General features: G+C 35.1%; 1 protein-coding gene across 1 annotated transcript in view; it reads right to left on the reverse strand.

Annotated features, from left to right (window-relative positions):
• Window positions 1–6,834: 6,834 nt before the first annotated feature.
• Window positions 6,835–25,400, reverse strand: part of nan (transient receptor potential cation channel subfamily V member nanchung) — a 46,501-nt gene continuing 27,935 nt past the window's right edge. Inside the window, 7 exon segments of the mRNA XM_089238793.1 lie at window positions 6,835–7,132; window positions 7,729–7,854; window positions 9,583–9,699; window positions 16,194–16,348; window positions 16,458–16,567; window positions 20,695–20,846; window positions 22,776–22,883. Of these exon segments, the coding sequence (XP_089094919.1) occupies window positions 7,040–7,132; window positions 7,729–7,854; window positions 9,583–9,699; window positions 16,194–16,348; window positions 16,458–16,567; window positions 20,695–20,846; window positions 22,776–22,883 (861 nt within the window). The 3' untranslated portion in view covers window positions 6,835–7,039.

Here is a 25,400-nt window from a genome sequence, read left to right on the forward strand (position 1 = left end):
AATATTTTCATAAGATCGGTTTTTTTCCGAAGGTAGGATTTAGCGAATTAATAGATAGCCTATTTGTAAAGTACATATTTTACGAATATTAATCGTTTTGTTGAAAGGCTATTTCTAGAGATATGTCAAGACATTAAATTTTTTTTTAGAAATAGTGTCAGAATTCTTTTTTTACTGGTATTTTTGTTACGTTGCCACAGAGTTGGTCGGCTGAAGTTGGTTTTCTGTAGTTTCCAACTTCGAGGCGCGAATGCGAGCCGAATTCCTCGTTAAAAGTCTCGCCACAGAGAGCAACAGGCCTACAACGATACAATTATTCAAGCAATACACTTCCCTCATAGGTAGGAAAATTGACGGCACATGGCAGCTCTACACATGACAATCATTACACAGAAACCGACTTCACGTTAGGTCTACAACACATACATGCACAGCTTCCAGCATCGCCCAGGTCTTCGACCACCTGCTAAAACTCTTTATAGAGACAGAGCGGCGGTCCATCATCTGGTTAGGAGGAGGAGAAGGTATTTTCGTTGCTGAGCTACAACAAACTGGAAATTGAGAATGCCAGAATAAAAAATATGTAATAATTATTTGCATATGCGTTGTATACATACGTGGGGATATTTTTTTTCTGTGAACGAATGCATATGTGCACTAAGAAATATAAAAGTTGCATTTTAAAAACACATTTGCTTTTTTATGCATCTTGAATTTTTTATGCATGGTGCCTATTTTCTCATTTTTTTGTGCATATTTTGGAATTTCAGCATTTTTTAGTGAATATTCTGGGGTCACATATTTTGGAATTTTAAGGACATATTTTGGCATTTAAGCGCACATTTTGACATTTTTAAGTGAATATTTTGGCATTTTGAAGTACATATTTGCATAATTTTAGAGCATATTTCGCAACTTTTTTAGTGCATGTAATCCGGGCTCTAGTGATGGCAAACGATTTTGGTGCACGGTATAACGCAATGAAAATTCCTATCCGGAAGATCTTTCAACACCGGATGAGGGAAATAATTGGAAAGTAGTTCAAGCAATTAGAGTGTCTGCGCTGAGTCTGCTCGCGACGAATTCATTACATTAACACGTGTTGATAGGTGCACTTTTTTTGGCGCCCCTTTCATTGTGTCTAACATTTCAACACCAGATTTCCCAATAATCCATCGGTGACTGTTTAATGTTTCGAAAGAATAAAAAAATTCATTCGTCAGCTCTACACCAAGGAAGAAAATATATATTACTTCCAAAAAATAGAATATTTTATTTTTTTTGCAATTATGTGAAGGCGTTTTTTTCTCGTGTTTCCTCATGCAATATTTACATATTTCGATATTCAATTCACGTGTATTTTAATAATATTGAAAGAACAAAGTGAATGTTTATGCACATAACGAAACCGTTTGCAATTAATTTTGCAAAGTGAATGTAATCAATAGGCTTATTGGTTGTTTTTCAAGTTTTTTTTAAAAGATCTTTTATCAAACTTTTATAGTGTAATCCCGGCCTTAATTGACCTTCTCACAGGGCTGGAGCCATGTATTCCTCTCGCCCACTTTGTGAGCATTGAAAAATTCTATTTCATCATAAATTGCCAGTGAGTGAACGAACGTGAAAGAATTTCACCCTCAGATTTACCGAAGGTCGGGATTACACTATAAACGTTTGATAAAACTTCTTTTATAAAACTTGAAAAATGCAACCAATAACCGTATCAATGTAACCAATAGGCTAATTCGTTGTTTTGTTCAAGTTTAGTAAAATATCTTTTATCAAACTTTTATAGTGTAATCCCGGCCGAAGCGTCATTGCATTTCTCAGTTTCATAACAATCACTCTTCCGAACTTCTTAGACTCGTTAACCCCTTAAGAATTTTTTTTTCATATCGCCCTCACTTGCTGAGCCAACCCATAAAATCCCATAATCTATCAGCAGCTGCTACTGTCCCCCCCCCCCCATTACCTTCAAGGGGCAGTATTGCTCATTTCGGGAAACACTGGTTTAAATGAATATAGGCCATGCCCCCTCCACCAAGCAAAGGCGTATTTACAGGGACACTAAGCGGGCTATAACCGAGGGCGGAAAATTTTAGTAATTGGTGGTCAAAAACATCAAATTAGAACGGGACGGGGAAGATAAAATTTGAATAGCAGGCAGCAAATCCATAAATCCACCTCTGTCACCAAGATAGAAGGCTGACAGGGATCCAGCCTAGTGGCCTGGGACTCAATCTTATCATTTAAATTTTTTTCATACCTTAAATTTGCAAGAAAATGAATATAGGATTTCTCATTATAACCCTGTTCCATTATAACCTACCTGATATAGGACTCCTGATCAGGGCGTAAAACAAAAATCCACGTTGTTTTCCTTGAATTCCCTTTCCTTGAACCTAGTTTCAGTTGTGATAACATGATGACATACGTGATGACATACAGGCTCATCCCATGACCCGCGGGCCAAATGTGGCCCTCGAAGTCATCTGATGTGGCTCGCGACCTCAAATCTAATTTTGTAAAAATAAAACTAAGCGGTACGGTACATAACCAGATCACTCAAGTGACCCGCGGTACATTCCCAGACCACAGTGACACGCGCTACATTCCCAGACCACTTAAGTGACCCGCGCTACATTCCCAGACCACTTAAGTGACCCGCGCTACATTCCCAGACCACTTAAGTGACCCGCGCTACATTCCCAGACCACTTAAGTGACCCGCGCTACATTCCCAGACCACTTAAGTGACCCGCGCTACATTCCCAGACCAGAGGTTGGAGCTCTAGAAAGGGCGTCAAATCCGAGTTGGTAGGGTGATAAAAAGCTTTGCCAACCAAAAAAAACGTGGGCATAGGGCGCCAAAAATAGGCCCATTTGGGTAGAGATTTTTTCCCGAGCCGCCCTGTCCGTGGCAAATTCTCACATGGCCTGCGGCATATTTCCAGATCACTCAAGTGACCTGCGATACGTTTTAAAACCAATGAAGTGGCCCGCAGTCTCCAAAAGGTTGAGCACCCTTGGTCTAGGGAAGAGGTCTTCATCCTTTTTCTAGTCACCAGCATTGCCTGTACGCATCATCAAAAGAAGAGAACCCTACGGCAAGTTTGACCAGCGAATGCATGAAATCAAAATGATTTCTATCCTTGAATGCAATTTGTACAAGGTGTTGGAAAATTTGTACAATTGGGACGTTGATCAAGTGCTAGCGAGCACGAAATCGAACACAGCATATAGAACATTACGGGCGCTTCAGAGAGCATCGAGTTGAAGATGCCTGGTCTAGGATCATAAACGTGGGAAGAAGTTTTCTGCTTAATCCATCTCTATAGGAGAGAGAGAGAGAGTAACCCTAAAATACCTGTGGGATGAAAAAAGTATTGTGTTTAGAAACGAAAACAAAATGTTTGGTGAAAGACGTTGGCGATTTTTTTCATCCTTTCTTTAGGTCATCGTACAAGAACAGTGTCTACGTGCGCGACGTGACTGAGAAACGATTGATCTCTACCTGGTAGCTGCCAGCAACCATGTGCATTCGTGAAACATGACACGCACGCGCTTTTCACGTATTCAAGTACTTTTCCAACGATGGAGCAGAGACATTTCGGAACACTTTTTTTTATCCATTCTTTCAAATCGTGAACTAATCACATGATAGACTGCACATCTCTTTTCTATGATTCAAACATTTTTCTTATTTATTTATCCTCGAAATAGTCAATATTTTTCTTTTCTTCCATTTTCGTAAAAAGAAATTTATTTGAATCAATTTGATGTTTATACGTGATCATTAATTTTTTTCCCCCTCTGGAAGATAAAAAATAAAATTTCCACCTGAAACGTTTCAAAAAAATCCTTGTGTTGTTTATTTCATTTATTTGGTCATCGTTGGTGCGTACGTGCATTTTCTTAAAAATGAAGAGGTTAGAATTCTACGCAAAGGTTTGATATTATATTTGTATTTTTAAAATGAAAAAGTATATTGAATTTCTCAATTGCGTGTTATTTTGACAATTTTTATTATCTGTGCCTATCTGTCTCTAAATTAAATTAGAATATTATTATTTTTTAAACTATATTAAAAACTTATTGCAAGCTCAACCGAGAATTTGGGGAAGAGATTTCGACTTGAAACAATGCAAAAGAGAAATTAAAAGTTTAGTTCATTAGGTGAAGAGAACCTGAGTTTTTTTACTGACGCCGCACCCACTTACTCATTCTACGTGAGAAGATGGCCTTGGCCTGCTGTTCTCAAGAGTAGGTTTTTTTTGCACAACTCCTTCGACACCTTTTTTCGCTCTCTCACATCGAAAGCATCGTACACACAGAACTTTCTCCTATCTCTCTAATTATTTTATTCAAAAATTAAAACAGTGCCGTCTTAACGCATGAGCCCATCCGAGCATGGCCCGGGGACCTCAAGGAAAGAAGGGGAACTTATAGAAATGAGAACCGGTTGAAATTTCCGAAAATTCGGCAGGTAGGGCCTCAAAAAAAAATCACTTGTTCCGGGAGGCACATGATGCTCTCGAGTTGGCCTTGAATCGAAATATGAACATGGATGAAAGTGACCATTGCAAAATCAGTGAGCTATCAATAATACAAAAGATGGAGAAAAGGCGACGTTCATGTTACCATGGTAACCAACATGAAAATACCCAACATTCTCTTTCTCTCTACTATACGTTAAAAAAATTCTTCAGAGAAGGAACTTGTTGTATTCGAATTATTGATTGATTTCACCCACACTAAGAGACATGAATAGCGAACATTAATTTATCGATGTTGAAAAAAATCACCAAAACAGAACGCACTATTGTTTCAAATACATACCATTAAATATTGATAGCGTTACATATTAATACAGGGTGGGCAAAAAGTCCGTGCAAACCGGTAAAATAACCGAAATAAAAAATGGTTTGCAGGGTTAGCATCGCTAGGTCACGGGAATTTTTTGACAAGAAAAAAAAACAGCCGATAGGTGGCACTGACGTACACAAGTCGAAGAAAAGATACGCAAATAACGAACAGAATGACTCCAAATCGTTTATTACAGCAGTATGTGTTCCACATGAACACCACCACTGGGGATAACACATTGCAGGCGAGTCACAAATCCAACAACGGCAGAGTGCACCAGGTCCACATACAAGGTTTACAACGGTGAGCTGGTTGTGGATTAGGAGCGCAAGTTCTTATAACCGTCTCATTTGCATATTTCCAACGAAGTTGCTCGTAACAGCGCCACCTATCGGACGTTTTTGAGTTATTTTTTTGCTGTCTTAAAAAAATTCCCGTGACCTAGCGATGCTAACCCTGCAAACCATTTTTTTATTTCGGTTATTTTTCCGGTTTTTATTTATTTTTAAAGTTTTTACGGACTTTTTGCCCACCATGTACCACATTTTTTGTTCCTCTCTAAAAATTGATAGTGATGAATCATCATGAATTGGATGTCAAGAACGCAATGCCGATTACGTGTAGATCGTATACAAAATTCAATGACAATATTTCATCCTTTTTCTCAGTTTCCTCTTTACTACGATCAATAAAATTTTTCTTATTTCCTCGGATTTACTATCAAACAAACTATTACTAGAGTGAATGTCATAGTGAAATGGAAATCATGCTATTTATGAGTATAAAGAGTATTTAACGTACGTCTTTTTGATAATAATTGATGTATAATTTGCGTATAGAAGTATGTAACATTTTCAATGATATTACGTAGCCCGTTTATTTTTAATTAAATAAATTGTGAATTATAATGTTATAAAATGATTGAATAATTTTAGTCGAGGGAAGGTACAGATGCAGAAGGCAACTTGAAATTATTACATGTGAGGAAATATAGTTTGCAAAAAAGAAAGAGATGCTGTCGGCACTGCCTCCGATTATGTAAAATGGGTATACTTGCTAAATTGGGCCTGGAATTCTTACGTCTACTGCCACTAATCGAAATAATTAGTTTTTTGCATTGCATCCGCAAAATCGATTATACAACCTCAAATTTAAAAATTTTTTGAAACTTGCTTCGGCCGAGAGAAAGAAAAACAATTAAAGCACGTGCATGGTTATGAGGGAGTTGATTCGGGAGCATCACAAGTTAATTTCAGTCTTTTCCACTATCTTATGCCCGAGAGAACATTTGGTTTGATCAAACAATGCCAATGAGAACGGTGATGCTGCTTTGGCCGTGAAAATAAGGAAAGTGGTCGGAAATCTGTGTAGTGTGTTGAAAGGTAGTTATATTTGATACTGCAGCTGCTGAATTTTTCTAACAATAACAGCAAAATACGTCATTCAGAAAATAACATAATTGCCAGTAGTTTATTTTTTAGTAGTTTATAATTTAGTAGTTTAGCTTTATTTTTAAGTAATAAATAAAAGTAAATGTTGAAAATTACCTCAGCAAAATTGTTTGGAAAAATTTCCATAGTTAAAGGGTAGAATGGAAAATCATTGTGGGGAGGGGTTCTTGAAAATCTGTAAAATACCTTTAAACAAGTAATTTAGGATCAATTTATTTTTCATATTTTCAAAGTTATCATTCTGTTAATGATAATTGGAAGAATATTCGATTGGAAGAATATTCGGTCATCTCGCATCAATCTATTTAAATGCCAACAGAGCGACAAATGAGAGCCGGGAGTTGTTGGACGGGATATTTGTGAGTTGGAATACGTGCTTGGACGCACACACTTGTAAGTGTTCTCTTTCCCCTTGAAATCTATATTAAGCGTGTCGGCAGTTTTCAACTAAGTCTAAATGAGTGTTCATATCTTGAAGCAATCTGCGGATGTTGTGAAAGAATCGCATTTTAACGAACCCTTGTAGCCTTATTTCTACTAGATAAGTTTCGAGTATGACTTCATATTTTCTTCACTGGTAAATATTGTATTTACCAATTGCGTTGATTCTAGAATAATTATGAGTGATTTACATTTGGCGAAAAGATAATTACTACACATATATAATCTCATATTTTCGATGCCGACAATTTGCCGCTGAATTTCTATTTAAATCTTGTTGATTCAAGAAGAGCAATAATTTTGGAATCTTCTCTTATTCACTGCGTTCGACTCTTTCTGTTCCCGTATTTTGCGCAGCTCTTCTTTTTCTTCTTCCTAAGAAAAAAAAAATACATATATTTTTTTATTGAAGAAAGTCTCCATACAAATAGGCCTACATTATATCTATATATTTTTATGCCGCAGTCAATATTATGTTCTAATCATAATCAATAAAAAGATTAAAGAAAGATCAAAAGAAATTCTAATCACATCCTCAATGAAAAGATTGGACGCTTTGTGCATTATCAATTAAAAATGTTGGTTCACCATGAACACACGTGTGTATAAAGTCGAAGTAAATGACAAAGCGGTAAGAAAGAGATGATAAATATATTCAACCCACTAATGGAGACGAAAACATATATTACTAGTAGCAACTATGTAAGACATTCATGTGGTTTTGACTTAGGTGTGATTTTCATTTGTTAAAACATTAGAAACACCAAAGTTTGAAATGACACGAAGTTCAGACTAAATTTCGTTAGACAAATTGTGGGTCATCTTTGTACCATTTTTCATAAATTTCAATGATTTGATGGATTTAAATTCAGAAATAAAATTCAGATCATCAAAACCATATTTTGTGCCATAATTTATTGTTAATTATCTATGTTCGATCGAATCAAGATAAAATGATTAGATTCACTTACGTTGTGTTGCAATCGTAGAACAAGCGTTTTTCGTCCATCTGCAGTAATTTGAGAATAATTTCTTTGTTGCTCTAAGCATTCTGAAGGGGTAACTCCTCTTTCTACAACCAAAACAATTCGAGCCCACTGAAAGAGTTTTACAAAAACAAAATACATTTCTCAACGTGCAAGCCTGATTTCTTCGAACATTCAAGTTACTACAGTGCAGTTTTACAGTATACTCTAAGACAGGGATTCGAAACCTTTTTCCGCCGTGACCAAAAATCAATAAAATGATCAACTAGTCTACTCATGGGTCTGTTTGGTTTCCGAAATTGTTAAAACCAGAGGCCATTAAGTGCGTTTATAACCGGACTGTAAGTGAATTCTTACGAATCATAGGTTAAGAACTTCTGACATACGATCAATTTTACTTATCCACACACATTTCTTGGAGAAAAACCCACTAATTATATTAATCCTAGACGTCAGAAAATCTTTTTACTGTATGACAATTAAAATAACGTGTATCTGATTTGTGTGCTTCAGGTCATCGAGATTAGAGTGATTTTTAATTCGAGAATAATCGTTATTAATTCATGAACGCAAGTAAATAAATATAAATCTTATTCAGTATTTCTCGGAGAAAAGCACACTGATTATCCCACACGTTAGATAATCTTTATACAGTATGACGATTGCCATTTATGTTCTTGATCCCACTAAATATGTTTCAGTTGGTGTGTTCAGCATATTAAAACCTTGCATATTCAAAATTATTATAAAAAATTCAAAAGAGATTCTTCTCCTTTGTTACTTAAAATATAAACTGCAGAAATTTTTCGTTAATCATCATTTTTTTAAAGAGTAGAATAAATCAACTTGAATGTTCATTTTCACGATTTCTGCAATGCATAAATGCATAATAAAGATAATCTTCATACAAATGATCATTTCTCAGAAAAATTAATTAAAAAACATTTCATGTCTAGTTTTATAAGATAAAAGAAACAGGTCTCTAGCAGTGAAGAATCTAAAGAATAATTCGAAATATTTTTATTACTATCACATTCATTTGTTAATGTAGCAAAAATTAGTCAACATTGAATTTTCACCATACTACATAGTTCCTTATTGTATATATATGTGTTCGGGTTCTCTTTTATTTATCAATATATAATTTATGTTGTCTAACCTTCGCATTCCCAAGATGGGGGAGGAGTCAATTTGATCATACAGCGAAATTTTTGTATTTCTTTTGCGATTAAATTAAAGCGAAATGTATAAGATTCTAGATATTTTTTTCGTCAATCTTATACTTTTTCGTAAATTTGAAAATTCTACCACTTTACTTTTTTAATTTCCGAAAATGCCGAATTGGGCAGTCACGTGAAAAGTGATAATATTGATTTGTCATTTTTTTCAGTTTATTCGCAATACCCCCGATAGATACTTCAGCCTTTAACGCTTTCATATTTAGAAATGCATGCACAAGCAGACATTGATTCGGAATTTCTGAAAAACGAACACAAATTACTTTTTATACAGTATTTTTTGGTGTTCTTATAATAGATCAGGGCAACCGAAATTTTAATTCATCAAAAATATTCAAGAAAAAAAATTTAGTTATTATAATTCTAATAAACGTGGATTATCTTATTATACCAGCATTTATTTTATTATTAGCATTTTTTTTATCCTAAAACATTTACTACGCCACATGCACAAAATGACTATCTTGAGAACATATGGAAGTTTTTTATCTTTGTGCTGCTGTGATATTATAAAATGTGCTATAGTCAGACAAAAGAAATAAAAAATAAGTTTCAAGAAAAAATGATTTAAATACATTTGAAATACACAGTGTAATTATACCTGACGCATCCATTCATTACGCCTTTCTGCAATATCTTGGTACGTTTTTCCCATCATCGCTATCAACATGTTGATCAGAAGAATTGCCACTAGTATCATGTATATGATGAAAAGAACCTGAGAATTAAAATATTTATTGAATTGGATATAAATTTTGTATGGTTTTAAAATATGTTGATATGTACAGTAATATGTTGTCACTTATATTAAGCATCAACTAGAAATTGTACATGTAAAACTAAAATACATAGAAAATGAAAAAAAAAACCCAGTCCACATATGGTTATCATTTAAAGCTGGATAACTTTTCGATTTGTCTTGCAGTGAGTATTTTTTTGACATTGTGGCAAACTGCAACGGTGTAATTAAGCTATTTCATGTTGTCTAGTCACAACTCTATCTGTGAATAACTACGACATCGCAGCCTGCAATCATTACTAACGAACCGAAAATGGTGCGAGACTTTAGTTTCGATAGGCACGTTGTCGAATTTGGCCGTTTATGCCGTTAATGGTCCCTTGTCAAAGCACTGGATCGACGGTGCCCAAATAGCTCATGATCCTGTCTATCTCTTTAAAGCTCTTAAAAACATCTGTGTCTTACACCTTCGATTTTCCAAAGAAAATATATCTGTGATGGCAGACTCTATTTTAGTGTATCGTATTAAAACAGTGATTTTATGGTAAACCTTAAAAAAATATAAAACAAAAACGTTTTTATATAACCTCCACGTAGAAAAACACGAATGGAGCATAAATGCAATAAAAAATAGTCTTAGTACTGTGTTTCAGCTGCAATAAATGTTTAATGGAAACAGTATTATCAATGGGATAAAAGTTATGAAATGAAGTGCTTGAAACTAACCACACAAGATCGAAAAAATATTTTCATGTTATGACAAATTTTAGAAAAAAACACACATGCGATAGATCAAATGCTTGTTCATGGAAGTAGAAAAGTGTTTGATCTTTTAACAGTTTTGCCCGTATCACGAACTTGCAACATGTTTTGAGCGCATCTTATTTTCACAACTCGTGTGTGTGTTCATAATCATCACACCTCATTTATTTTAGCTTATTTTTCGACTAATATAATAGATGATGTAACTCAGGAATCTTCAACCTTCACACCCGGTGGGCCAAATTTAAATTTCCCACAAAGCCCGCGGGCCACCAACTCATTTATGAAACATCTTAATAGAAGGGGCCAATGAGGCCCCGAGTTAAACAGGGAAAAAATAATTGAAGACTCACCTATTCTCAAATTATTTCTTTTATTAGTTATCAATTTTGATTAGTTCTGAAATAATTTTTTTCACTAATTCTGAAAAAGTTGATAAGATTGATTAATTCTGATATTAATTATAATCTAAAATCCCTTCAAAAGATTCTTTAATTATTTATTTCGGTAATTAAAAAATTATTTTCCTTATCGGTATATATCTTGAGATAATTCCTTTCAATAATTATGCAATTACTCTTTTATTGATTGTTAAATAATTTCTTTCAGAAAATACGAAACTATTTTTGTCATGGATTTAAAAATTATTATTTTTCCACTAATTCTGAAATTATTCGTTTCAAAAATTGTTTCAAAAGTTCAAAAATTGTTTCAAAAGTTCAAAAATTATTTCTCTCCGGATTATGAATTTCCACCAATTTGTTCTGGAAGTATTTCTTTATTTATTCTGAAATTATTTTTTTCATTAATTCTGAAATTATTTTTTTCATTAATTCTGAAATTATTTTTTTCATTAATTCTGAAATTATTTTTTTCATTAATTCTGAAATTATTTTTTTCATTAATTCTGAAATTATTTCCTTCATGCATTTTGAAGTTATTTCTTTCATGAATTTTAAAATTATTTCTTTCATTAATTTCAGAATAAATTGTTTTGAATGTTTTCAACCATTTTCTGAAAATGATCAACGGGCAACGGCAAAAAGCTCCGAGGGTCAAATGTGTCCCACGGTCCTTACGTTGAAAACCCCCCGATGTAACTGGATCATAGAATTAATTTCCTCCAGGTTTTATTTATTTTTTTGTTATGACCCTTAGTGATGCTTCACACATATTTTTCTGATTTCGGAAAAAAGTTAAGGAATCTAACGAACGGTTTTTTAAAAGACCCTACTTTAAAGTAGCATACAGGCGAAACCAGTGATCAGAAAAGTGTGGAATGTTGTAGAGGACTTCATGAAGTGATAGGAATTTGTTTCGGGGGGGGGGGGGATTAGTTGCACATGTCGCCACCAGAGGACGTTTCACTTTGAATACCTGTAGTAAACATGTAAATTTATGTGATGTCACGCAGCAGCTGTTATAAAACCTAGAAACATTCGCGGAAGTCTTGTTTCTCAATGTGTTTGCTGCTCACAATCACGATAAGTTTACGAGATCGCGCTTTCTTGGTCAAATTGTTTTACCAAAAGAGCAATTCCTCAGTAACTGCTCTACGGAAATATCGGACTTGGAAGAGGAGTCGAAAAGGTCCAATGAATGTTAGGAACCTTTGGAGTATGATAACGAAATTTGAAACCACAGGATCGTTGGCTGTTTGTCCCGGAAGAGGAAGAAAACCCGTTTCTATAGACGCAATACAGGAGGTTTGGCTTCAGGTGGAAGAGGACAGAGCTTCAAATTCTCGTGTCAGGAATTCAGCACAGGCTATGGATAGGCCACGTTGAACTGTCCATAAGATGCGGAATATCCTCCGATATTATCCGTACAAACTTTCATTTGTGCAGCGGTTGCTTCCACATGATTATGACGCTCGACTCCGGTTCTCACTGCAGTTTCCAGCTGGCGTTGAGGTCGATTCAGAATGGCCTTGTAATATCCTCTGGACAGACGAAGCGCATTTTCACTTGGATGGTGCAGTCAATAATCACAACTACCGAATTTGGGAACCAGAAAATCCGCACGCTATCTTAGAGGTTGCGTTGCATTCCCCAAAAGTGACGGTATGGTGTGGATTTGCTGCATCATTTATTCTCGGTCTCTACTTCTACGAGGAGTTACGTTCTACAGGTCCAGTGACATGTTCGATCACAGGGAAACGATATGCATTGCTGTTACAGAACGAAATAGTTCCGTGTCTGCAAGCACGTCACGGCCTTACAGACACAATCTTTATGCAAGATAGAGCTCCTCCACACATTGCAGTGTGTGTTAAGAATGTTCTTAACAGAGCCGTCTTATGAGCATCATGGGTCCCCGCGTCAAGTGATTTTTCTGAGGTCCTACCAGGCAAATTTTTGAAAATTTCAACCAGATCTCATTTTTGTGAGGCCCCCTTTTCTCTTGAGGCCCCCGGGCCGTGCCCCGGTGGGCCCATGCTTTAAGACGGCATTGGTTCTTAAAACACATTTTACAGAAGAACGTGTCATCAGCTGGCACTTCCCTAATCTATGGCCTCGTACCTAAATCGATGCGATTTTTGGCTTTGGGAGCATTTGAAACGTCTGGTAAGTCGTTACAATCGAAGAACTTCACCTAACTTGAAGGCAGCATTTCACGTCACATGCTGAGCATTTCACCACACACACTTCTATCAGTTGTGGAACATGCCATCTTGCGATTTCACATGGTATCTGAAAATGATGGCCATCATGTGGAACATGTTTTGTTGCAGTAACAATTGTAAAAGTGTTTAACAATTGTTGAAATTGTAAACGTTTGCCTAAATGTGTCATTTCTTAATAAAACGTCCTCTGTTGGCGACATGTGTATCTAATTCTCTTCCCCCCCCCCCCCCGAAACAAATTCCCATCACTTCTGAAGTCCTCCACAAAATTTCATTTTCTGATGACTGGTATCGCCTGTAAGCTACTTTAAAACAGGGTCTTTTAATTATGGACGCCTTGTATTTAAAAAAAAAATTAATAATTTTAATTATTTTCCTTCTCGGTATGTATCTTGAAATCATTTCTTTCAATAATTTTTATGCAATTACTCTTTTATTGATTGTGAATTAATTTCTTTCAGAAAATACGAATTATTATTTACAAATTATTTTTTTCACCAACTCCGAAATTATTTGTTTCAAAAATTCTAGCCAGTAAAAAGAATCGACTTTTTTCTAACAAAAAAAAGAACCCCTTCCATTCTTTATTGATTTCATTGTTGGTGAATGAAATTTACATGTGTAGATTATACGTGAGAAATTACGGTACATGAATATGTAAAACTGAATAGTGTGTGTGTCAGTAACAGTATATAATTAGAAGAAATTATTTTTCCTTCATTCTTTTAAAAGTTTTCCTTATTAATACAGTATATCAGATTTATAATCACGATCATGTAAAATATTCAACACGCAATGTTGAAGAAACTACCCTGAAATTTAGGTTTGCAATATTTTTTTTACTACGCATTGTATGCCTACACTTTTATCACAAAAAATGTTGTTACTACGTCTTTAAGAGATAAATAAATGTAAACAAATGCCGAAAGAGGGAATGTGCTCACCTGCCATCCGTTTTTCTTATCGTTGTGATTATTTGATAGTACTGTATACCAAGAAAAATGATCTAATAATTGAAAAAATTCTTTTATTTCGTTTTTATTTAAATTAAAGTGATAAATTAATGACATATTATGGTTTTATGTATACCTGTTTGCATTCAAATGAAGATCAAATTCTTATTTTATATAACATATTGAAAAATGAAAAAAAATCTCATTGAATATATAAAATATGTTTGTCTACTTTTTCTCTACTGCTCAAAGATTTTTTATTGCCACTATTTTCAACAAATTCATAAATCATCAGAAACTTACGAGAAAAAGTCCCGAAATTCAAAAGTTACTTAGACATATACAAATATTTTATTAAAATTTGAAGTAAATGAATCCTTATTATAAAATTCTAGGACTTCAGGCAATTTATGAGGCAATATCAAGTTTTCTGCGGTTTTTCCCTATGGGAAATACTGTAAAATTCACTTCTCAGTTGGAAAAAATCATTATTTCTTTTGATTTTCTTAACGTTTTTTCTTTGAGAATTATCATTATAAGTCTTGTGAAAATTGAGGTCAACACGCAATCAAAAAATAAAAAAATCACTTCATTTTCAATCATTCTTAGTTCATTTAAATGCTTATGAAATTTATTTTGTAGTCAAGGAACTTGGAAATTACATTCTTCTTTTTATTCATTTCAAGCCATGAAAATTACAACACAAGGCTAAGGGGCCGTTCAAGTATTACGTCATCATCGATGGGGGGGGGGGGGAGATCGAGGGTCAGCGTTTGCTGACTTTTGCTGACAGGGGGGGGGGTCAAAAATGGCTAAAAATTTGCTTACGTAATACTTGAACGGCCCTTAAACATAAATTTTGGAAGTTCTTAATAATTTATATACGGGGTGATTATAAAAAAACTATCCCGACATATGGGCCCCTAACTATCATACCATTCACAGAAACTGAATGAAATTTTGGCATAAGGTATTTTGAGGTATGCGCTCAAGAATGATATGGAAAACAACAGTGTCACTCTAACAGTTACGGTTACAGTGAGAAAATTTCGAAAATATCAAATGGCAACACCAAGTTTTTTTGTATTGGAATGCGATCTCCATACTGAAAAACACTAAATAGCGTTGGAATGGCACCTGTAGCACGAAAATCCCCGGAGCTAGGCAAGGAAAAAGGACTTTGCCGTGCACCAGAGCATTAATGTTCGTTTCATTCGTCACACCGTTTCTTCGGCTGAGATCCCAGCCTGATTAGTCCTCCACAAGGTCATGTGGAAAATTTGTGAAACACAATAAAATGCTTTATTTTATGCTGCTTCTCTGTCCTTATTGGTTGTCCTCACTTTTAGCCTATCTACCGCCGGTGATTTTCATGCTACAGTTGCCGTTCGAACGCTATTTAGGGTTTTTCACAATGGAGATCACATTCAAATACAAAAAACTTGGTGTTGCCATTTGATATTTTCGAAATTTTCTCACTGTAACCGTAACTGTTAGAGTGACACTGTTGTTTTCCATATCATTCTTGAGCGCATACATCAAAATACCTTATGCCAAAATTTCATTCAGTTTCTGCGAATGGTATGATAGTTAGGGGCCCATATGTCGGGATAGTTTTTTTATAATCACCCTGTATATATATATAAAAGGTTGCATTAAATAATGTTTGTTTTCATGAATATTACGATGTAAAGAACCGTAATTTCAAAAACACTTTTTTTTTTCAAGACATGTTTATTCACCCTGGTTTCGCTAATAATACACACTCAGTAAGTTTTGCTGTTTAATGGAATCCCCGCAGAAAATTTTCAAATGAAAATAATTAATCACAAATGCTTCAAATTGCAGTAAAAATCTTCTAGCCTTAGAAAATTTCTTTTGAGCGGAACGCTTAGCATTGGCGCATTGATTTTCAACATTTTATTTCATCTCACGGCAAACCTAGCAATATTTTTTAGATGAATGTTTTTATATTGTATATGTGTATTATATACGTATATACAATTGTAATAATGAAGTATATATTTTGAATTTTTATCCGGCATACTTTGTTTTCTTCCACATACACTATTTCTTTTGTTTCTTAAGATGAATTTAGAAGCTTATATGTGCCAAAATCCTGGAAGACTTGCCTTTGCTGCAATGACATGATCCGTATACTGAAACTGGTCATACATATCTCCGAATTCGGATAAAGACATAACAAACATGGCAAGTATACTCTGAAGAGGGTCATCAAAATAGCTCTGTTTTTCTCCTTTGTACGACAAGAAGATGACATAGTAAGCTGTGGGTGATGAAAAAAAAATTAGCTAAGTGTGAATAATTTAATAAAGACAATTTTAACACAATTACCAGAGTGATAGAAAAATTGAATACCACTAACTTTCACTTGCCTTGAGAGAAGCCAAGAACGAACACGGTATATATTATGACGAAGCAAAGAAGATCTGTTACTATCATTTTATAGATCATTACAACAAACGGACCGACAATTTTGAATCCCCTGTAAGAAAAATGCAAAAATAAAATGTTTCATGATAAATAGAAATGTATGGAGATGTGTCGATTTTCAAAAATAGTAAACAGTAAAAATTTACATTATGAACACATGGAAAATCGTCTAAATAAATCGTGTTTCAACATTGCGCAAATGCCGAATTTTTTTGTTTTTCCCGGTAAATGAAGAACTGTCAGAACAGAAGCCAGAAACTGTCTTGCTAAAAATGTGTTGTGATGGATAGAAATGTTAGTGTCATTAACTTTCGTTTCGTAAGAAATTGCAAAATTATCCCACGTAGAAGCTATTTTCGAGCCATTTTCATCATATGTTCAGTTTAATGTACTCTTTATGAAAATTTATTTATGAAAATTAGACTGTTAGTTTTGGATTTTGCACAATGAAATTATTTTGAAAATCATGTTGGTTTCCTATATTCTTCTACGAAAGTTTACATTTTATTCGATTATCTCATTTATTTGCATAATTTATTTTATACATATTTTTTTGATGAGGTTTCCCCATTCTTTAAAGTAGATTTCTTGAAATTTCCTTTTGTATTTAACTCCTTTCTTTTGATGCCGTTTTCTTTAGTTTTAGCTTTATTGAGAATCGTGTACACTTACAACGAACTCTGTAAAAAATTGCGAGGCACCTTAGATCTCATGTCTTGGCACTCAATGATTTATTATCGTGAATGTGATTAAATGTTTTTAATCGATTAGGCTAATAAAATTTCTACGTATTTCCACAAAGAATCAAAAAGTTTCTATGTATTAGAGAATAATTAAGTGACAACTAAGTACATTAAAAACATTGAAAAAAATTTAGGGAAAGATAATATATGGAAATGCGTAATATATGTCTTCTCTACTTCTTTCCATACTAAGGAAAGTGATCTTCCAGAAAACTGTTAAAGTGCAACAAAGGCTAATATTATGTTATTAGCTACTGTGTTAATGCAACCAACTTCATTCAGCCTTGAAAGGCAGTGTTGTTTTTCCTACTTGTTTGTGACGCAGGCTCATCTCTCTCTCTCTAGAGCTAAGCTCCTTAATTCAAAGGCTTCTATTCTCTAGTAATGACTGTAGACGTAAGGTACCATAAAAACAGAAATTCACGTGACATTCCTGAGTGGTTTTGATTGGTTTCTTGGAAAGTAGAGAAAGATGATCTCGCAAAACGATAAATGATTATATTCTTCTCACTCAACGTATCAGTTATCAACGAGTAATATCCGAAAACAGTTGCTCAAGTATCATTCCCTTTGTGCGATTGCGTTGGGCCGATGTCATCCGGACATGCGTTTCAATATTTATTACTTATTCTATATCAGCATGTACGGGGTGATTATAAAAAAACTATACCGACATATGGGCCCCTAACTATCATACCATTCACAGAAACTTAATGAAATTTTTGGCATAAGGTATTTTGAGGTATGCGCTCAAGAATGATATGGAAAACAACAGTGTCACTCTAACAGTTACGGTTAGTGAGAAGATTTCGAAAATATCAAATGGCAACACCAAGTTTTTTGTATTGGAATGCGATCTCCATACTGAAAAACACTAAATAGCGTTGGAATGGCACCTGTAGCACGAAAATCCCCGGAGCTAGGCAAGGAAAAAAGACTTTGCCGTGCACCAAAGCATTAATGTTCGTTTCATTCGTCACACCGTTTCTTCGGCTGAGATCCCAGCCTGATTAGTCCTCCACAAGGTCATGTGGAAAATTTCTGAAACACAATAAAATGCTTTATTTTATGCTGCTTCTCTGTCCTTATTGTTTGTCCTCACTTTTAGCCTATCTACCGCCGGTGATTTTCATGCTACAGTTGCCGTTCGAACGCTATTTAGGGTTTTTCACAATGGAGATCACATTCCAATACAAAAAACTTGGTGTTGCGATTTGATATTTTCGAAATTTTCTCACTGTAACCGTAACTGTTAGAGTGACACTGTTGTTTTCCATATCATTCTTGAGCGCATACCTCAAAATACCTTATGCCAAAATTTCATTCAGTTTCTGTGAATGGTATGATAGTTAGGGGCATTTATAGTGAATCATTATTAATAGTGCATTTATAGTAAATCATTATTAATAGTGCATTTATAGTAAATCATTATTAATAGTGCATTTATAGTAAATCATTTTCAAATAGCTGAAAATAATGGAATGATTTTAAACTTTAGAAGAGTTCACCAGCATCACACTTTTAATGAAAAAAATGATTTTTTTTTCACGCTCATTTCTTAAGATATATATCAGTCAGTCAATTTCAACTTGAGTTTTTCTTAAAAAATAAAATAAAATGACCAAATTAAAGTAAAAAAGAAATTGTGAAACAACAATCATTTGACAGCAAGTAAAGTTGTGAGATTTCCCAAATGAGTGAGATTTTCCGAGATTATACAGGGTTTACCGAAAAAATTACGTAAAAATTCACGAATTCTGTGAAAATTAACTAGCAGGTTTATAACAACACTTATCGATAGAACAGTTGAAGAAGTTTTTAGCCCCCCCCCCCCCCCCAAGTCTCATTCAGAATTTTCAGTTTGTTAACTTCTTACTTTGATATCACATTTTATTTTCTTATTGACACTTCGATTCATAGGATTCGGTGTTTTACAGAATTCGAAAGGGGCCACAAACATAGTTCCGGCTCTAGACCCCTGAACTCATTAATAAGTCCCTGAACAGTTGGGATTTATAGAAAATTGGAATATTCAAGAAATCACAACTAGTATAGTGCCTATTGATCATGCAATACTGCCATGTACAGGGCGTCCATAATTAAAAGACCCTATTTTAAAGTAGCCTACAGGCGAAACCAGTCATCAGAAAAGTGTGAAATTTGGCCATCATTTTCAGATAACGTATGAAATCACAAGATGTCATGTTCCACAACTGACCGAAGTGAGTGCGGGGTAATGTTCAGCACGTGGTGCGAAATGCTGCCTTTAAGGTCAGGTAAAGTTCTTGGATTGTCCCGACGTAACCAGACGTTTCAAATGCCCCCAAAGCCAAAAATCACATGGATTAAGGTCGAGGGATCGGAGAGACCATAGATTAGGGAAGTGCCGGCTGATGACACGTTCTTCTGTAAAATGTGTTTTAAGAACATTCTTAACACACACTGCAATGTGTGGAGGAGCTCCGTCTTGCATAAGGACTGTGTCTGCAAGGCAGTTACGTGCTCGCAGAGCCGGAACAATTTCGTTCTGTAACAGCAATGCATATCGCTTCCCGGTGATCGAACATGTGACTGTACCTGTAGAACGTAACTCCTGGTAGAAGTAGGGGCTGAGAATGAATGATGCAGTAAATCCACATGATACCGTCACTTTTGGTGAATGAAACGCAACAACGTGACCTATCCGACACCTGTGCTGCACGCCTGACACTAGTGCTGCTACCATGAGAATTTGAAGTTCTGTTCTCTCCCACCTGAAGCGGAACCTCCTATGCTGCGTCTATAGAGAAACGGGTTTTTTTCCTTTTCCAGGGACGAACAGCCAACGATCCTGTGGTTGCAAATTTCTTGTTATCATACTCCGAAGGTTTTTAACATTCATTGGACTTTTTCGAATCCTCCTCCAAGTCTGATATTTCCGTAGAGCAGTTACTGCGGAATTGCTGTTTTGGTAAAACAATTTAACCAAGAAAGCGCGATCTCGTAAACTTATCGTCACTGTGAGCAGCAAACACATTGAGAAACAAGATCGCTGCGAATTTTTCTAGGTTTTATAACAGCTGTTGCGCGACATCACATAAATTCACATGTTTATACTGGTATTCAATCACACCCTCTGATAGCGACATGTGCAACTAATTTTTTCCCTGAAACAATGTCCCATCACCTCATGAAGTCCTCCACAAAATTTCACACTTTTCTGATGACTCTGGTTTCACCTCTACGCTACTTTAAAATAGGGTCTTTTAATTATGGACGCCCCAAACTTGAATTTAAATCGAGTATAATTTGGATAGTCTTTTTGCTACAAAGGAATCCCGTATGATAACTTAGTGCTATAGATCTGTCTGATCTTTGGTAATAAGTTTATGAATTTGAATAAATGTTTTTTTGCATTTCCCTCTAGCAATATCCGACGAGTCTGAATTGCACTGACCTGCAGAAAAATAGGAAATAAGGAGCCGTAGAAAGCATCACAATGACTGCAGCCACATCTTCCGCTTCATGCTTGCACGTGAACCGAAAAGGAACAGAAACCATCAACACAATACACGAAAACAAAAAAAGTACACGCGATGGAACTGTCATCTGAAAAAAAAAAAATAAACGTTTGCACAAAATTAAACATTTATAGATGACCAGTGAATCTTTTAAAGTTATATTTTCCAGGTTCAAAACAAGTTAAATCACGCACAGTAAATTAAATCAAATTCAGAAGATAGAGTTACCGAATCAAAAGTTCGAAAAATTGGTCGCTAGCCTATTGTTCAAAATCAACGAAACAGCATCACTTATCAAAATGTCTTTAATTATGTTTGAAGAAATTAAACTTGAAGCTAAAAAATAATTCAAAGTTGAACTAATTATGCTTCTTAATTAGAAGAACAAACTTTTTCTAAAATTACGCATCATCGAGAACATATTTAGGATGTGATTGGAGAGGAACATTTGTTATTTATCGCGGAGCACACGTAGAGAAAACAAATTCAGGAAAAAATAAGACGACTAGAAGTACAATATAAATAATGTTTAGCCATATGAAAAACTTCATATTCTTTTTAAAATGAGAAACGTGGTTGCATTTTCTGTTGTTTAAGCATTATACTTTTCAGGTATTCATTTTCTAGGAAACTGGATGACAATAATACCAGTTTTTTCACCGAGGACAATTCTTTAGCTTTTTATTTCGGAGAATTTATGTGGATGACCATATCAAAAAAAAATTGTTTATAAATATTTCACAACAGTTTCAGAGCTTTAACCTCTTGGGAAAGAAAAAAAACTTCGCGAGAGAGATAAAGTTTAACTAATGCATCTACTGTTTGGGTGGCTCTTATCTCTCATATTTATACATATGCCAGCTCTTTTTCTGTAAATAAAGAACGTATGGGCCTGTGTGTGTGTGCGTGTGTTCTCGTTTTCTTCTTTCATCTCAATCCGGACACGCGTTCTGCTTTTTACAGAGTTCTATCTTTGCGTGATCTTGAACCATTCGGCGTTTCCACGAATTTTTGAAAATGTGTTTACATAGGACACATGTTTATTAGTCGCGTAGAAAATGATATTTAAAAAAAAAATTGAAACAACACGTGTGTGTAAATTAAATTCATCTTCAAATGAAGCTGAAATAAATAAAAAAAATCGACTCATACATACAAGGTTATTAAAATTTGAGTCCAAAACATTATTCAACATGAAGGTTAAAAATTAAAATTTTAATCATTATTTAGAATAAAAATATGAAAACAAAAGTAAAAATTAAAAAAAATGAGAAAAATTGAATGTGTCGTTAACATGAGAGGTCAAAGTCAAAGTGGTGTAAGTCAATTAATCCTCATTTTGGGAAAAAGGTGGTTTTACTAGAATTTTTGTCATAGGTTTCCCATGTTAAAAATTTGTGATTTCACAATTTGGTGGTGAACTGTGAACTATTGAAACTGTAACTCAGTTCAGTTTTCTTTTAACAGTTTGGCACTTCTAGATTGCATTTCTGGACTTGAAGAAGATTCAGAATTGCTGAAAATATGACTCTCTTATACCACTCTGACGTTAATCCCCTCACATGTATATCATCAATATGTCTCGGGAAATTTTGTATTCTATTTTTCTTACAAAATAGAAGGTTGTTATTATAATATCACAAGTCTTTCATAATAATATTCGTTCAGAAACTGAATATTATATGCAATAAGTTTCTAATGTGGGAATATTTTACACTTTTGGGAAAAATATATACATGTGATAAATTTTTGTGAGAACTTTCTCTAGGGCAATAATTAAAAAGAAAACAACTTTGAAATTTGAAATGAGCTTCACTTGTGAAATATATCTTGTTGATCCTCGTAAACCAGGGTTACAAAAAACGGCTTGTGAAAAGGTTAAGTTTACTATGCTAATCTTTGGAGACTCACTTTATTGGGAGTCTGTTATGCTTCATCGGTATTTTAACGAAAGGCGATTGACTAACACCATCTATAGCAGAATCTGATATAGATGGTGTTGGATTGACTGACTTACTAAGTTTTCTATGAAAGTATAAAAGCCAAGGAAACGAGCTTCACGAAAAGCGTCCATCAAGTAAATGAAACCTCCCATAGCAGTCAAAATTTCAAAACACCATCGAATCTGAAACGAGCAAATGAGTTTGATTGTGTGTTGCACACAAGTGCAGCTTCTTTCGCAGAAATATAAATAATGCGAATGTACAAAAATACACCCAGTGGCCAAAAAATTAGGAAAACCCTGGAGGGGGGGAGGGACACTGAAGCAATTGATACTCTGAATCATGTTTCAATCTGAGATAGTTCCAGCCCAGTGGGAGGGTGCATTGTCCTGCTGGAAATAGCCATCATCATCAGGAAGCATTATGGCCATAAACGGGTGCACGTGGTCAGCAACGATGTGGAGTTAGGAGCTGACATTGACGGATGCTTACAATGGAAATAAAGGACCAAGAGAATACCAGTAAAATGCTCCCCAGACCATAATTCCACCGCCACCAAGTTGAACAGTTGTCATGTGGCATGACGGATCCACGGCTTCGTGCTGCTTGGAGAAGAAAACTTGACTCGTCAGACCAATCTTCTTCCATTCATCAAGTGTTCAATTTTGGCTTTTTCTAGTCCACAAAAGCCGTTTTGCAGCGAAATCAAAAGGAGTCTTGTTTGTCACCAGCTATTAAAACCAATCCTTTTAAGATCCGTTTTGTACAGCGTACGGATATGCTTTGCGATGGTCCTGAGTTGTATTGCGTTATAGCTCTTCTGTTGCTGCACACAATGCGTGTCAGTCGTCTGACATCTCTTTCGTTCACAAGCGATTTCCGCCCACTATTCCGCTTTCCGCTCGAAATTTTTTCGGCTCAGCTGCCGAGAAAAGCCAAGAAGATTAGCGGCTTCTGATATACTGGAACCTCTCCTTCTGGTGCCCACAATCATGCCACTTAAATCTCTTGTTTCCTCCATGAACAGGCAAATAAGGAACGTTAACTGGTGCTTCTGACCAGGAGAAATCTTTTTAGTAATTCTGGTTTATTACGTCAGTGCACGTACTGCACGGACGAGTCGAAGTTTGAGTGACGGGTGTTCCTAATTTTTTGGGCACTGAGTGTATATACTATATAGAGTACTGTTTATATACAGTATTGTTTTTCTTAAAAGTAAAATATATGAAGAGTATCAAAAATAATTAAAGTTTACCTGTTTTTAGTTGCCTATAGCCGTAACTATTCTTGAGAAAGTTATGAAAGTTTGGAAACCAATGAAGTGATGGGAAAAAATTAAGAGCAATAAAAATGAGTTTCGACATTCACAACTAAAGGGTGTTTCTCTCCAAATTGTAGTGCACATGCTAATTTTTTGCAAACATGTAACCAAAATGCTTGCGCTTCACTGTAAGGTATCTAAACATTTCCAACACAACTAATCCACACATTTTCATTACTTCACTAAAAAATATAATGCTGAATTTACAAGAAGTTGCTTTAGTTTACTTTTTTTCATGATTGTTATTATACCAATAGCTACATGGACATCTTCGGTCTTTAAAGAAACTTTGAAAATTCTCCTCATCCCTTAATTAAAACGTTCCCAAAGTTCCATAATTTCCTGATGGGTAGTTAAGGCTGTAGACAGCTCAGAACGCTAACTTTAACTGTAGACACACATGCAGATACATGAAATATTAAAAAGCAATTGGTTGAAAAGAAGTCGGTCGGCGTGTTCAAGAGTTTTTACTGGAAGTTTCACTCTCTCGGGTGTTAGGCTTCTTCAAGTGTAACGAATATAGAAGAACTCACAGGCAGAACATTTCAAGACGCTAGTCCAGTTAACTATGATCGTCGCGAAAGAATTACATGTTCCGTATGAAAAAGAATGTTCCAAGGATACGCATTAGCTCCTCAGATTTTCTAAAACATAGATGTTTGTGAGAAAATATTTCCTAAAGTTCTACTAATATTTAGTTTTCCGCTTGAAAATGAGTTGATTATCTTAGGGCTATGATATTATAGCTAAAAATCCTGCTTTATTATTTTTTATAATTGTTCAACTAAAACGTTGGACATTATTATCACTTAAGACATGTGTAATAAATTCTCGAATAGTTTCCGTCAAACATTTTTTGAAATTCCCACGTCATCTTGGATAATGCATGTCGGGATAATACCATCTGAAGCACTATAAGCTTCTGTTACGTAGATTGATTGTTTCAAGTTCAGACGTGATTTCTACATCAAGAGTTTAGACAGCTGTTTAACGAACTCTACATACCAGAAAAACCCGAAAAGATACGAGCTCAATAACTCAACTAGCCTCGAGCAAATTTCATTCTCTGTAGTGACATTCATCTGACAAACAACTGAATTGGAATAAAAAAAGAAGAAGCATAACAAAGGGCCGGAAAAGGGATGAAAGTCCCCAGTTTTCTCATTTGCATCGAGTTAAAATGACGTACCAGGTTGAAAAGATCTCTTTCCAGGGTACAAACCAACTCTACTGCTATAGAGTTGTTACGCGTGAGAGCTGGAGCGTATAACCGCTTGTCGTTACGCAGGCGATCTTTCATATTCCCGGTTGCAGGCTGTCACTAAATCTCTATCTCAAGACCTACACATTGCAGCTCTTTTTATCCTTAGTAAAATAG

Source organism: Pholcus phalangioides, unplaced genomic scaffold, assembly GCF_987345545.1.
Source record: "Pholcus phalangioides strain wild (caught in Gottingen) unplaced genomic scaffold, Ppha-v1.0 ptg000011l_1, whole genome shotgun sequence".
NCBI lineage: Eukaryota > Metazoa > Arthropoda > Arachnida > Araneae > Pholcidae > Pholcus > Pholcus phalangioides.